This window comes from Typopeltis vanoorti, chromosome 14 (assembly GCF_054136105.1).
Source record: "Typopeltis vanoorti isolate ZY-2024b chromosome 14, IOZ_Tvanoo_1.0, whole genome shotgun sequence".
Lineage (NCBI taxonomy): Eukaryota > Metazoa > Arthropoda > Arachnida > Uropygi > Thelyphonidae > Typopeltis > Typopeltis vanoorti.
Window position 1 is genome coordinate 34,175,728 of NC_143562.1, and position 14,822 is coordinate 34,190,549.

Sequence of the window (14,822 nt, forward strand, 5' to 3'; positions counted from 1 at the left end):
AAAGGTTTTAATATAAACACACTACTAGTTTCGGCCTGTAACAGCCTTCTTCAGGTGACATTATAAAAGAAAAAACTCTAAACATTGAGGGTTAAAAGACTATGAACAACATAGACAGTCTTTATACATAATTAGCATGAAAACGTTGTAGTTGTATTTGAAGCTGTTCTTTCATTTGTTGCATTGTTGGCAGAGTGCGTGCTTGCTGCATCACGTGAATGCCAGTACATGATTACAGCTGAATGACTATCTGGGAAGTTGTAGCTTAAGTTGTTATTTAGATGAACAGGATTGAAGATGATTTCTCCCGATTCCACAATTTTTCTCTCTATTTCGTCACTGCAACGGAAGATGTTTGTAGATTTTTCCCAGCAGACTTTGTGACTTTGGTTATCATCATTAGGATTAGCCGAGAAAAGGATATGACTTGATAATGCACTTGCTCGCTGTCTCTTGTAAGTAATGTCTCTCACGTGTTCTTCCATACGCATTTCGACAGATTTGTCTGTCTGCCCGAAATAAGGAATATCGCAGTCACATAATATTTTATATACGCCAGGGTATTTGAGTTGATGATGACAAGGTTTTGGGTGGCTAATTAAGGAATGGATCTTTGGAAGTGGAGTGAACAAGGTTCTGATATTGTATTTTTTTAGAACTTTTGCTAATTTATGTGAAACAGTACTTATGTAAGGAATAGATATATTGCTTTTGAATCTATTTGTTTCTTCTGAGTGATGTCTAGGAGGATTAAGAAGGAATTTGTTAATGATTTTCTTGGAATATCCATTAACTTCGAAAGAAGTTTTCAGATGGTTTATTTCTGTAAGCAGTTCATTTGGATCATCAGGAAGAGAACGGGCTCTATGTCCCAAGGTGGAAATTATTCCAAGCTTATGAGGAGGGAAATGATGGGACTGACTGTGCAGATATCTGTTGGTATGTGTGGGTTTTCTATATATCGATTTTTAGTTTACCAGAAGAGCGAGTCAGTTTGATATCAAGAAAAGGCAAGGAATTATCCGTTTCAAGCTCAGCAGTAAACTTAATACTTTGATGTCGGCTATTGAGATGTTCGAGGAAAACCATAAGGGATTCATGTCCATGGCTCCAAACAATGAAGACATCATCCACATAACGTTTCCAAACTTTAGGTGTTAAAATAAAGGAAGAGATAGCCTTGGTTTCAAAATCTTCTAAGTAAATATTTGCAAGAACCGGAGATAAAGGATTACCCATAGCCAGTCCATGATTTTGTTTGTATATATTATTGTAATCTTCGGAGTTCAGGATGACTGTTGCATTTCCTTTATCTGCAGGGAGGATGATTATATCTCTGTTGTTTTTTAAACTTTTAATAGCTTTGCGTTCAGTTGAAGTAATGTTGTCTGCAGGTGGTTTTGCGTTATTGATAATAAAGATTGATTCAATACGTAGAAGGTTTGCATCTTGTGGAGGGAGAGAAGAAGCAGCTTTTTCTATTTTTGTAAGTAGTGTCTCCTTTGGTATTAATTTTGGGGAAGGAATGAAGTTTAGACCTTTACTAAGGATGCTTTGTTCTACATCTGAAAGTATATAGGAGAATTTGTTGATAACGACTTTGTCAATATTGATGTGTGGTTTTGAGTTCCTATTATTTTGTAATCTCTTTAACGTTTCAAATTTTCTTATAAGATTTTCTTTGTTATTATATTGTATTCTTGCTGCTTGAGATTCACAGTATGTATTAAAGGTATGCCAACTTTCATTATCTAGAGATTCTTCCAGTATTTCAGCTATGGTTCTTTTTTTATTGAAAAGAAAAGCGAGAGTGCGTTTAGTATCCGATATTCTTTCAGACAGTAGGTCAAATTTAGCTTTATGATAGATTCTCTTCGCACGTTCAGTTGTTATGTTTTCTTTAAAGCATATAAATTTAGGAAAGATAGCATGGAATTTGCAACGTTTTAAGAAGACCAACCTGTTAATGTTTAGTCCAATCCTCTTTAGTGTCTTGTTGAAGTTTCTTTTATTATTGATAATAGAAGCCTCGTCATGAAGGTTATAGATGGCAGAATGATCATTGACTCGGTTAACATACATAGTTTTATGAAAAAGAAAAAAAAAAAAATCGAATGACTAGAACTGAGATTTAATTAAAAAGGTTTTAATATAAACACACTACTAGTTTCCATACGCATTTCGAAATGCATATGGAAGAACACATGAGAGACATTACTTACAAGAGACAGCGAGCAAGTGCATTATTAAGTCATATCCTTTTCTCGGCTAATCCTAATGATGATAACCAAAGTCACAAAGTCTGCTGGGAAAAATCTACAAACATCTTCCGTTGCAGTGACGAAATAGAGAGAAAAATTATGGAATCGAGAGAAATCATCTTCAATCCTGTTCATCTAAATAACAACTTAAGCTACAACCTCCCAGATAGTCATTCAGCTGTAATCATGTACTGGCGTTCACGTGATGCAGCAAGCACGCACTCTGCCAACAATGCAACAAATGAAAGAACAGCTTCAAATACAACTACAACGTTTTCTTGCTAATTATGTATAAAGACTGTCTATGTTGTTCATAGTCTTTTAACCCTCAATGTTTAGTGTTTTTTCTTTTATAATGTCACCTGAAGAAGGCTGTTACAGGCCGAAACTAGTAGTGTGTTTATATTAAAACCTTTTTAATTAAATCTCGGTTCTAGTCATTCAATTTTTTTTTTTTTTTTTTTTTTCATAAAACTATGTATGTTAACCGAGTCAATGATCATTCTGCCATATATATATATATATATATATATATATATATATATATACAGGGTGTTCGGGATAAATTTGACAGTTACGTAAGGAAAAAGAAAATCTTCTTTGTATCTATTAAATTTAATGAATTGACAAAAAAACATTACAGGCAGAGTTAATTACAATACTATCAACAAGATTTACTCAAAATAACCACCATTAGCATCGATCACAGCTTCAATTCTGCTTCGGAACCTCGAACAAGCTGATGCTACAGTCTCCCTGGGAAGGGCCGCAAAAACTGTTTTAATTTTATCCATTAACTGGGCTTTTGTATTACTGGAAGTGCGATTGGTGTCTTTTTCAACTGCGCCCCATACAAAATAATCCATGGGGTTAAGGTCTGGGGAGTTTGGAGGCCAAACATTTGGACTGGTGAAGTCGTAGAAATTTTCAGACAACCATTTTTGACTTTTCCCAGAGGTGTGGCAAGGGGCCGAATCCTGCTGCCATACATACGGCCTACCATTGGCTACCCTTGTTATCCAGGGCTTGACTACAGTTAGCAACTCCACGAACAAAGCCCGAATTCCAATGCCAGGGTTCTTCAACACCTGTTCCTGCAGATTTGCGAGGAATTCTGCTGTACGAACGCAATCAGATCGTCTGCTAGGGATCTTTCTTCTTGCTACATCCTCGTAGTCACCATTGCAAGTCTCTAGTTCATGCCTGATTGTTTTTACTGTATTCAGGGAGCATTGGGCAGCAGTCGTAATATCCTTATTTTGATGGCGGGCACGAATCATCATGATACAAGTTATTCTCTTCCATGATTCAGGTGGGTTCCAGCTATCCATCCTTTCTGACATCTTGTATATGAATGAAGAAGGGTCCAAACTTTTAAATGAAGAGAAGTGTGTGTTAATACATGTAACTTACGGAAAAATATAATTAATTATAAATATGTCAAATTTATCCCGAACACCCTGTATATATATATATACACACACACAAAGACATGCTCTATTACATTTCAAACAGTATGCTAAAGTGACAATGATTTGCTCAACTGTTATTCTACTGGCCTGACCTCTAGTGAAAAAAAATACTACATCGAAGCTATATTCTATTTATAACATCCTCAAAGAACAAATTCATATAGATAGTTTTAATGCAGCAAAAGTGCTGGCCTAATACATAATTTAACATGAGTGTTGTTATATTAGAGTTAAGATCCCAGTGGTCTGGCTCCCACTGATGAGACCTCAATAAAGGTCGAAACCAGTCTGGGTAGTAGTGATCCTTCCCATAATGCATAGCATTCTAAATGTCCGTATGGATATGTGCTTTGCATTATGGGATACTAAGGCAAGTGATGTGACGTCACTAGCTTCTTTATATGAGTTGCCCAGTCCTTAAAATAATTCAGGCACAAACTTTGCTTACACTTGGATAAAGGATTAAACCAAGAATATAATTTCTTGGCATCTTTAATTTTTAGTATAACCATGTGGAAAAACTTCCAACAGATGAACCTTAGTTTTTAATCTTCTAAACTACTCCTGTGTCAGTCTGTTTATATCCTTGTCTTTCTTCACAGGCATTTTTGTTTCACTCGCGTGTTTTGCTGATTGTCTGTCATTCTGTTTAAGTGAGCATATATTATTATTATTACATGACAACTCCAGAGAGTCCAAAGACTCATCGAGGGAGGGTGCCTACTCCACAACTCTCCATCTCTACCAACTACAATGAACTGCAACTACTTTCATCATCTACACCATCTACTGCCAACCACCACCACTAGTATTTTCACAGACAATTACAAACATCCATGCCCATGGCTGGATATACCATCATTGATGCTATCTGCTTACACATTCTTGGATATTAACAATGGCAAATTCTTTTCTGACATGTTCAGTTTTAATATGATTCTGTCGTGATGCCATCTGATGCCCTACCTTATAGACAGGCTTGGGTGTTGAACATTATTCATCATTTTCATGGCATTTCAACACCAAAAACAATAAATCATATAAAGATATTTATTAATTGGCTTAATTTAGGAGTGTTAGGAGTGTTTCATAGCCAATGCTGACTCTAAAAAATAGTATCTTTAACTTGCTTTCTCCATCTGGAAGATGTACAGTGTACAAATCCCAAGTCACCCAGCCTTAGAATTCTCTTCTCATAGTGGGGTAATTCACTAAAATGTTTCTTAAAAATGTTTGATGCTATCTAGAAGAGAGCAGTCTAGTTAAATAATGACTCTCTCTTTTCTGCCCCCCCCCCCCAGAAGATGGAAGTGGAATTTTTACAGTTGCTAAGGGTTAAATACCTGAAATAACATGTGTTATACAGTAGATCAGGAGTTTGAAAGTGTTGAATCTGGTAATAGCATCAGACAAAAGATATATCCATAACCAAGGTAGATGCTCTGTCTCCAATTCGGGAGAGTGACCATGCAGTCTTATTCTGGGAAATTGCTAAACATGTGGAATTCTTCATGAAGAAAGAGTTTATGTTGAACCATAAAGCTGGTAATTATGACAGTCTTAAGAGGCATCTTGGAGTAGCGCCATGCTTTGAGAAGCTACAAGGAAAGATTGTCACTAATGTATGAGAAATAGTCATGCATTGTTTGAGAGAAGCAGATCAGACTGCATACCCAAGGTCAGGAGAATAAACCAAGTGGGAATTGAGTGGATGAGTAGAGATATATAAAGCAAGAGCTGCAAAAAAAGAAAATACTGTGGAGAGAATATAAAGAAAAAGGTAATCAGCACACTCATGAGAAGTACAAAGTAAAAAAGCGAAGGGTGACTATTTTGGTATGAAGGCCAAATCAAATTATGAGAGAAAATTAGTTAAGCAGGCTAAAGTAAATACAAAAGAATTTTTTTGTTACATAGCAGGTAAGAGGGAAAATGATTATGGTTGGATGACTTTAAACAATGCTGATGGTAGGAAGGTGACAAAAGCAAAAGAAATAGTTGAGTTGCAGTTTATAATTTTGCAAAGGTGTATCATCCTGGTGGATATTTTGCAGTTGCTGATGTAACAGAGATGCATATCAAAATTGACATAGATGAATAGGAGGTGCTCAGCATATTGAAAAATATCAATAAGCACCTCTGTGATGCATTTGGAAGAATGATGGTACATTGCACCTTTTGATTGGAAAAGGCCTAAGTTTGATTCTCAGCATGATGAGAACAGTCTTTATATGTTTGTTTGTTTTTTTTCGACTGATGGTGAGTTAGCTGATCTCATATGAAGGTTGTGGGAAGTTTTTCTCCCAGAAACTCGGATTTTTCATTCTGCATACAGACAAATCAGCTTTGAGAACACATTGAGTTTATAGACAAAAAAAATACTAGTGGTAGTGGTGGCAGTAGATTCCATTGTGTATTGATGATAATTGTGGTAGTGGCATTCCATATAGTTGGTGGATTAAGTGGTGGAGACAGAGTTGTAGAATGCCCTCCCTTGATGAGTCCTTGGAGGCATCTCTTAATAAGAATACATCAATGGGATTGGATGGCATGTCAGCCCATGTATTGCATGAATGTGCAAGAGAGTTGCAAGAAATCTAATTCTCAGGATTCCAGGGGAGTGGAAAGAGGGTAAGATTGTTCCATTGCATGAATGTGGCTCCAAGACAGAGGTAGCAAACTACAGACCAATTAATATATCAGGAGTGGTTGCTAAAGTATTTAAAAAGTTAGTTGAAGGTAAACTCCAACAGTGAGTGGGGATCACATGTGATAATGTATCAAATTTGCTTTGCATTATGTTAGGCTATAGTGGAGAGCACTGCTTTATAAAGGGTAGGTCCTGTCTTAGTAATTTATTCACATTTTATTATAAAGTGACAGCAGAATTGGATAAAGGAAATGGCTACACCATGATATTGCTGGACTGTTTGCAAAAGGCATTTGACAGAATACTACCTCTGTGATGCATTTGGAAGAATGATGGTACATTGCACCTTTTGATTGGAAAAGGCCTAAGTTTGATTCTCAGCATGATGAGAATCATGCTGAGAATCAAACATGCAGAATGAAAAAATCAAATATGCAGAATGAAAAATCAAAGAATACTACATGGAAAACTATTACAAAAGTTGGAGCAAATAGCAATGAATGGATATGAACCTAGTAGAATGGATTGGGAGAAGCTGGCTGACAGACAGATACCAGAGAGTAGTATATGGTAGAGTGGAATCTAGGAGAATGAGGTGACTAGTGGAGTACCCCAGGGTTCTGTACTAGGGCCACTATTCTTTAATTTGTATATCACTGACATAGGAAAACCTTAAAAGGGGGGATATTCAGTTGTTTGCTGATGATGCAAAACTGGGGAGAGCAGCGGTTGATAAAGGTGATGTAGATATCCTGCAGGAAGGATGATTTAAATAAATTGATATTGTGGGCAAAGGATAATAATTGTCAATTTAATTTTGCAAATTTTGCACTTCGGGTGGGAAAGGTGTATCATATTGATGTATCATTTTACATATGGTGTATCATATTGATGGTACTGAATTGCAGGACATTGATAAAGCTAAGGACTTGGGGATAATGGTGGTCAGAGAGTTAAAGTTCAGAGGGCATATTGCAAAAGTTGGTAAAATGTCTCAAAGGATTACTTGAATGTTGAAAAATGCTAACAAGTAAAGAAAGGGAAGTTATTATTCCTCTTTATAAGGCTATGGTTCATCCATGTCTTGACTACTGCATAGTAGTCACCTGGGTTTCTTGGGGTTCAGGAGGTGGTAGAGAGAATTTAGAGATGAGTGACCAAGCTGGTGATAGGTTTGTGGAATGCTCCTTGTAAGAGGATAGATTGAATGTATATATATGGGTTACAAAGTTTAGTTGATAGGAGGAAAAGAGGGAATATGATAGAAACTTTTAAGATATTTAAGGAGTTTTATAAAATTGATGCAAAGGAAATTTTTTAGTATATGACAAATAGTCAGAGAACCAGGGGTTATCTGTGGAAGTTGTGTAATGTGCAGACTAGATTTTTTTACGTGGAGAGTGGTGAATAAGCAGAATGGCCAGAATTAGTTGTGAATTTCCTGACTGTGAATGAGTTTAAATAGAGGTATAATAGGCTTTTTTTTTTAGAAAAATTAAACATTAAACTAAAACTTATGTGAAATAAATTTAATAGTTGTAAAGTTTTCATCTATTATACTAAGGATGAATATATCATATTCATCCTTAGTACATAGGCAAAAATTTTATAATTAAATTTATTTCACATAAGTTTTAATTTCTGTTTAATTTTTCTAAGTATGTCAATGTACATATCGGTATTAATCACCTATCTTGGTTTTACAGAGAGCCTGTAAGATAGGTTTTGTGTGTATAATAGTTAGGTCTCACATGTTGAGTCTCTGGATGCCATGGAGATACTGTATAATCATAATAATAATATTTGATTGGGATATTAAAAATGAGTGCACATTGAAATGTTAAGACTAATTAGCATCAAGGGAAGTTTGATTTTAATTACTGCAACACATTCCGTTATTAAGAAAATCAACATGCATGCTTATCAGGGAACTATAGTGTTAGTGTCTAAATAATTTTGGTTGTCATTACTGTTTGAAAGTGCAAAAAAATGTTAGCATGATAAGATAAGATACCCAAGTTTCTGATCACATGTGATAATATATCAAATTTGCTTTGCTTTTAGTTAAAGAAAACATTTCCATCCATGACTGAAATCTTTAGTAATCATATCTGTAATACACATGTTCAGGCACACACACACACCTAATACAAAACTTCCTTTGTCTTTTACAGCTTTTAAGTAAAATTTACTAAATTTAAATTCATGAAACTAATGATGACTCATGATACTCTATAGAGGCCAACATGGTTTTGTTAAAGGTAGATCCTGCCTTAGCAATCTGTTAACTATTCATAATAGAATAACATCTGAGTTGGACAAAGGAACTGGCTACACAGTGGTACTTCTGGATTTTGCTAAGGCTTTTGACAGGATACCCCATAGAACACTGTTACGCAAATTGGAGCAGATGGGAATGGATATTAAATTGGTGATATGGATAGGAGAATGGCTCAGGGAGAGATACCATAAGGTGGTGTATGGAGGAGCCGAGTCCAGAATGAGGCAGGTGACCAGTGGTGTGCCTCAGGGCTCTGTGCTTGGGCCAATGTTGTTTAATTTGTATATAAATGATATAGGAAACGGCTTAAAGGGAGATATTCAGTTGTTTGCTGATGATGCAAAGTTGTGTAGTGCAATAAAAAATCAAGCTGATGTTGAAAGTTTGCAGGAGGATTTAAATAAGCTGGTAAAATGGGCAAAAGAAAATGGATGTCAGTTCAATGTGGAAAAGTGTAAAGTCATGCATTTTGGGATTAAAAGATTACCAGCTGTGTACTACATCGATGGAAAGGTACTCCAAGAGATTGATGAGGCTAGGGACTTAGGGGTATTGGTAGATAGGGAGATGAAGTTCAGAGGACACATTGCTAAGGTGTCCAAGATTGCACATAGGATTACTTGGTTGTTGAGGAACACACTGACATCCAGAGATAAAGAGGTTATTATTCCCCTTTATAAAGCATTGATACTTCCACATTTGGATTACTGTGCTCAGGTCTGGTCACCTGGATTCCTTGGAGATGAGGAGGCTGTGGAGAGGGTTCAGAGAAGAGTGACCAAGTTGGTGAGTGATATAAAAAATGCTCCCTACATTGATAGATTGAGAGCTTGTGGATTGCAGAGATTGGTTGATAGGCGAAGAAGAGGGGATATGATAGAAACATTCAAATTACTAAAAGGTTTTTATAGGATTGATGCAGGGGAAATGTTTCAGCTGTGTGATAGTGATGGAAGAACAAGAGGTCATCTCTGGAAATTAAAGAAGAGTGTGGTTAACAAAGGTGTCAGAACAAGGTTTTTTGCCTGGAAGGTGGTGAATGAGTGGAATTCATTGCCGGACTTAGTTGTGAGCTCTTCGTCTGTAAATGAATTCAAGAAGAGATATGACAGATATTGTTTTGCTAGTTTGGGTCTCCCGCGATGAGTCTACTGACTCCATGGAGATACCCGTAATAATAATAAAAAAATAAAAATAAAAAAATAATAATAATAATGTCAAAGTGTACACTTTTTCTTTTCAGGAATATCAGCATCTGAGGGACAGACATGGTTAAAGAAAAAAAAAACTGTTATCCCAGAAAGCACATCTGAGCTATCTAGTTCTAAACCTCCTCCAGAGAGTATGTATTGATTTAACTTATAATAAATAGTAATGTGTTATATAGATATTGAATCTATAGAAACTAAAAAAAAAAAAATTAAAAATTAAAAAATAATAAAATGAAATATGATTTGGTATAGCATATTCAACATAATGATTTTTTTTGGGGGGGGGGGGCACATATATATACCCAGGATTGGTTTTTGAACATACATATTTTCAACAAATATGGCATTGAGTAGAAATGACTATAAATTTTTGACTCTGTCCACCTCAGCAGGCAACAGGCTTTTAAATCATTCTTTTAAAAACAGTTGTCTATTCCACATCCCTGGAACTTTAATTGGGTACATATATTGCCATTTGTACTAGTAATTACCGTATTTGCCAGCGTATAAGATGCACTGGCCTATAAGATGCACCCCTTTGTTTTGTACACATTTTTTAGGAAAAAAAACTTTATCACTGAATATTATAATGAATTTACAGTATTTCAAATATAAAGTAATAAGTAGGTCTACTTTCAGCAAATACCTAATCTAACTAGGAAAGAGTACCCACCTTTTAATCTTCTTCGTCAAAGCCCAAAAAACTCCAGAGCTAAATGAAGAGACACTTGAAACCTCTTCTAAATCAGAATCTGAGTCCTCATACAACAAACTGTCCTCTGTATCATCCAGTGCTAATTACTAATGCCACACTTCTTAAATGATTTAACCACTGTCTCAGTTTTCACAGCATCCCATGAAGCTTTGACTCACTCACAAACTTGCAAAATGCTAGGCCTCTTCCTTCTTCCTGATGGCATAGCCTCAAAATCTGAAGACTGCATCCAGCAGTCTTCTGGATGCAGTGTTCCACTTCTCCTTCATAAATCCCTTAAATGGTTTATTAATAGAGACATCTAAAGGTTGAAGCTGACTAGTTAGACCTTCTGGAATTACAGCTAACTGAGTTTTCAATTCCTTGGGTTTATTTTTAACATCTTCTGTTCTCTGAAAACGAAACTGATTCTGTACTAGCAAGGCAGGCTTTTTCGACAGTTTGCCAGAGTGCCTAGACCAGTGATGGCGAACCTTTTTACCCAGGTGTGTCAAACATCTTTTTTTTTTTTTTAAATATTGACGTTGTTGATGTGCTACTTGCATACATGCATTATAAATTTAACTACATAATCATAGATGGTGACTTATATATATCATATTAGGCTATTTATTTAATAGGAATTGATATAAAATCTATGAATTCATATTATACAATTAATTTAATAAAGTGAAATTACAAACTTACATTACATTTAATGACGGTTCTGTTGCTGAGTACTGGAAGAAAGTTGGTTTATAGAAAGGCTATAGTGTGTACATTTTAATGCTATACAGGCAGCGCTCATATCATTGCTCAATCTATTTCTCCCTTTCGATTTGATATTATTTAAGGCAGAAAATAGAGTTTCACAAGAGTTTGTAGAAGAGAAAATTGTTGGAAGAACTTTAGCTCTAACTACAAAATAAAATAGAAATAGGCTAACTATAAAATATAATTCTTTCAATGAACCGAAACCTACCTTCACCTTAACTGAGAGCGATCTTACACGATTTATCGCAGTTTTTTCATCAGAATACCAATATTTTTCAACATCCAAGGTGTGTCACCTGAAACCCTCAAGTGTGTCAGTGCTGACACGTGTGTCATAGGTTCGCCATCACTGGCCTAGACTAATGTTATCTATCCATAACTGGAATACTAGAATGTATATCAGTAACTGGAATACATAACTAACGTAACTGGAATGCTCTCACACACTGCAAGGAAGCAAGAAAGAAATTGCATAACTCAGAACAGAGAAAATTTCCAGAAATGAAAGAAAAAACTGAGTATCGGCCTATAAGACGCACCCTGTTTTTCAGACCTAATTTCAAAGAAAAAAAGTGCGTCTTATGCACCGCCACCAAATACCGGTATTTAAACTTTGAATATATATATAAGGGATAAAATCTTTTGTCATCTATTTATTTCTTATTTAGTGTGACATTTGCATTAAGCCACCTGAAGAAAGAGTGTTTTCTAAATTTGAATCTTGTTGGAACTAAGGAACTAAGGCTTTCTTCAACCAGTTAAATTAGTCAATCTCTGGGATGAGTTGTTAGGGTTTTTCTTCACATGAACTTGAGTTTTTAATCTTGCAACTCAAGAATATCAGCCACAGAACCCATGCTATTTCAGATGATAATTTATTGTTATATATTTGGTTTAATCCTTTATCCAAGTGTAAGCAAACAAAGTTTGCGCCTGAAGTATCTTCAGGACAGGCAACTCGTAGTAAAGGTGGACCATGCTCTCATCACTGCTTGTCTCAGTACCTCCCATAATGCAAAGCACATCTCCTTGCGGACACGTATAATGCTATGCATTAAGGAAAGGTCCACTACCCAGACTGGTTTCGACCTTTACTGAGGTCTCATCAGTGGGAGCCAGACCATTCTTCTCCATTTTGTCCGCCTTAGTATCACCAGAGTTGGTGATACTACGGCAGAAGTAATAGAGAAGTCATATTTACCTATACAAGTTGCCAAAAGGTGTCACACCTTATTATTAAAATTCTTTGTAATTTATTGTATTAGATGGTGACAGTTGTTAGCCATACTCTCTTTACTAGGTGCTGTTTAAAATCATCAATCAGCTGAGGGTGAAAGTGGAATCGATTCACCCTCAGTCTTCAAAAGTTAGATAGTGCTAAAATGGAGATGCCCAAGAAATAATAATAATCACAAAATAATTGTTGCTTACTTATGTTTTTCTCGTGGAAAGGCTTAGACGTTGGTTATGCATTTTTAACTAAGTATTTTAAGGAAATTACAACGTCATTAAGATATACATTAAAATTAATTTAAGATTAAGATTGATGAGGCCAGGGATTTGGGAGTGTTGGTGGATAGGGAATTGAAGTTTAGGGGGCACATTGCAAAAGTGACTAAATCAGCTCATCAAATCACTTGGCTTCTGAAAAATACTTTAACATGCAGAGACAAACAAGTTGTTGTTCCTCTGTATCGAGCCTTGATAAGACCCCATCTGGACTACTGTGCCCAGTTATGGGTACCAGGGTTTCTTCGTGATGGGGAGGAAGTGGAGAGGATCCAGAGACGAGTGACCAAGATGATAGAAGGTCTGTGGAATGAACCTTATGAGAATAGGTTGAAGATTTGTGGGTTGCAGAGATTGGACAATAGGCGAATGAGGGGTGATATGATTGAGACATTCAAATTACTGAAGGGTTTCTATAAGATTGATCCAGAAGATATTTTTGAAAATATGACTGATGGTGGGAGGACTAGGGGCCATGCATGGAAGCTGGGCAAGAGCGTGGTTGACAAGGGAGTTAGAGCTAGGTTTTTTACTTGGAGAGTGGTGAATGAGTGGAATAAGCTTCCAGAGTCTGTTGTGGGTGCTACGACCGTGAATGAGTTCAAGGCAAGGTATGATAGATACTGTGTCAATGTAGAATAGTTGTTCTTGACATGATGTTAGGGCCTCCCTCGATGAGTCTGTCGACTCCTTGGAGTTGCCCGGAACAATAATAACAATAATGAAAATAATAAAATAAATTTTAATATACTTCAATATTTCGGCAACGTCACGTTGCCATTTTCAAGAAACTTAAGTACAAGGCACTTGCACGCAGGCACAACAAACAGTAAATGAGGAAGAAGCAGGAAGCTATTATTTCTCCTAAAGTCCTGATGGTGCCCTCTAGCGGGCAATGTTGGTATTCTTGGGCGATTGGGCTGAAGGTCTTCTGATGTAGGTTTCCCAAATTTGAGGAAAAGTCTCACGCAGCCAGATTTGTTGAGGTTCGGATTGTTTCTTATTGCTGAAGCTGATTCCATGAAAAGCCTTTCATGCTTGTATTTACTACGGTGTACTATTATCGTGGCTTTCTTCCACCATATTCTATGGCAGGTATCCAGTGCATGGTCAGCAAGACCAGAGTGGTTGTACTGGTGAAACCGGATGTAGGCCTTGTGTTCTGAAATTCTGATATTGGCTGTCCTGCCTGTTTGGCCAAAGTAGAACAGCTTACAGCTTCAAGGGACCTGGTATACACCAGGTTGGTCTTTAGTAGAGCGGATAAGGGATGCCAATTTTTTATATGGTCTGTAACAAGAAGTTAGGTCATGTTTATTTAGGATTTTTGTAATTTTTTCCAAGGTGCCTCGGATATAGAGTATGGTGATGGATATTTAGAGTAATCCTTGTTGTGAGGGAGGGGGGGGGTTACTGGTTTCAATATTTTTTGGATTTTTTTTGAGGGGGGGGGTTAGCCATTGGCTGAGAAAGTGTTGAGAATGTGGTTTAGTTCTGTGGTTAGGGCATTGTCATTTGAACAGATAAGTTTAACCCTGTTGTGTAGTGTCTTAATGACCCCATATTGTTGTGAGGAGGGATGGTGGGATTGTTGGTGAATGTATCTGCCTGTATGGGTGGGTTTTCTATAGACTGAGAAAACCAAGGTTCCATCAGGCTGGCAGGTGACTAGTGTGTCTAAGAAAGGAAGGCAGTTGTTTCTTTCTTCTTCCAGGGTGAATTTGATTCTGGGGTGTTGGTTGTTTAAGTGTGTTAGGAAGGAGAGGAGTGCATCGGAGCCATGTGGCCAAATAGCGAACACATCATCTACATATCGAAGCCAAATGGTTGGTATTTGTGGGGCAGAGTTTAAGGTTTTCTCTTCAAAAGTCTCCATATAAAAGTTGGCAAAGGGTGGGGAGAGTGGAGAACCCATGGCTGTCCCCTCTATTTCTTTGTAGAATTTTCCTTGCCAAACAAAATAGCCTGAG

At 36.6% G+C, this 14,822-nt stretch overlaps 1 protein-coding gene across 1 annotated transcript in view; it reads left to right on the forward strand.

Annotated features, from left to right (window-relative positions):
- LOC150099358 (uncharacterized) overlaps positions 1–14,822 on the forward strand; it is a 222,978-nt gene that overhangs the window by 40,476 nt on the left and 167,680 nt on the right. Inside the window, exon 4 of the mRNA XM_090404325.1 lies at positions 9,908–10,006. Coding sequence (XP_090260451.1) covers positions 9,908–10,006 — 99 coding nt within the window. The remainder of the gene's footprint in view (positions 1–9,907; positions 10,007–14,822) is intronic.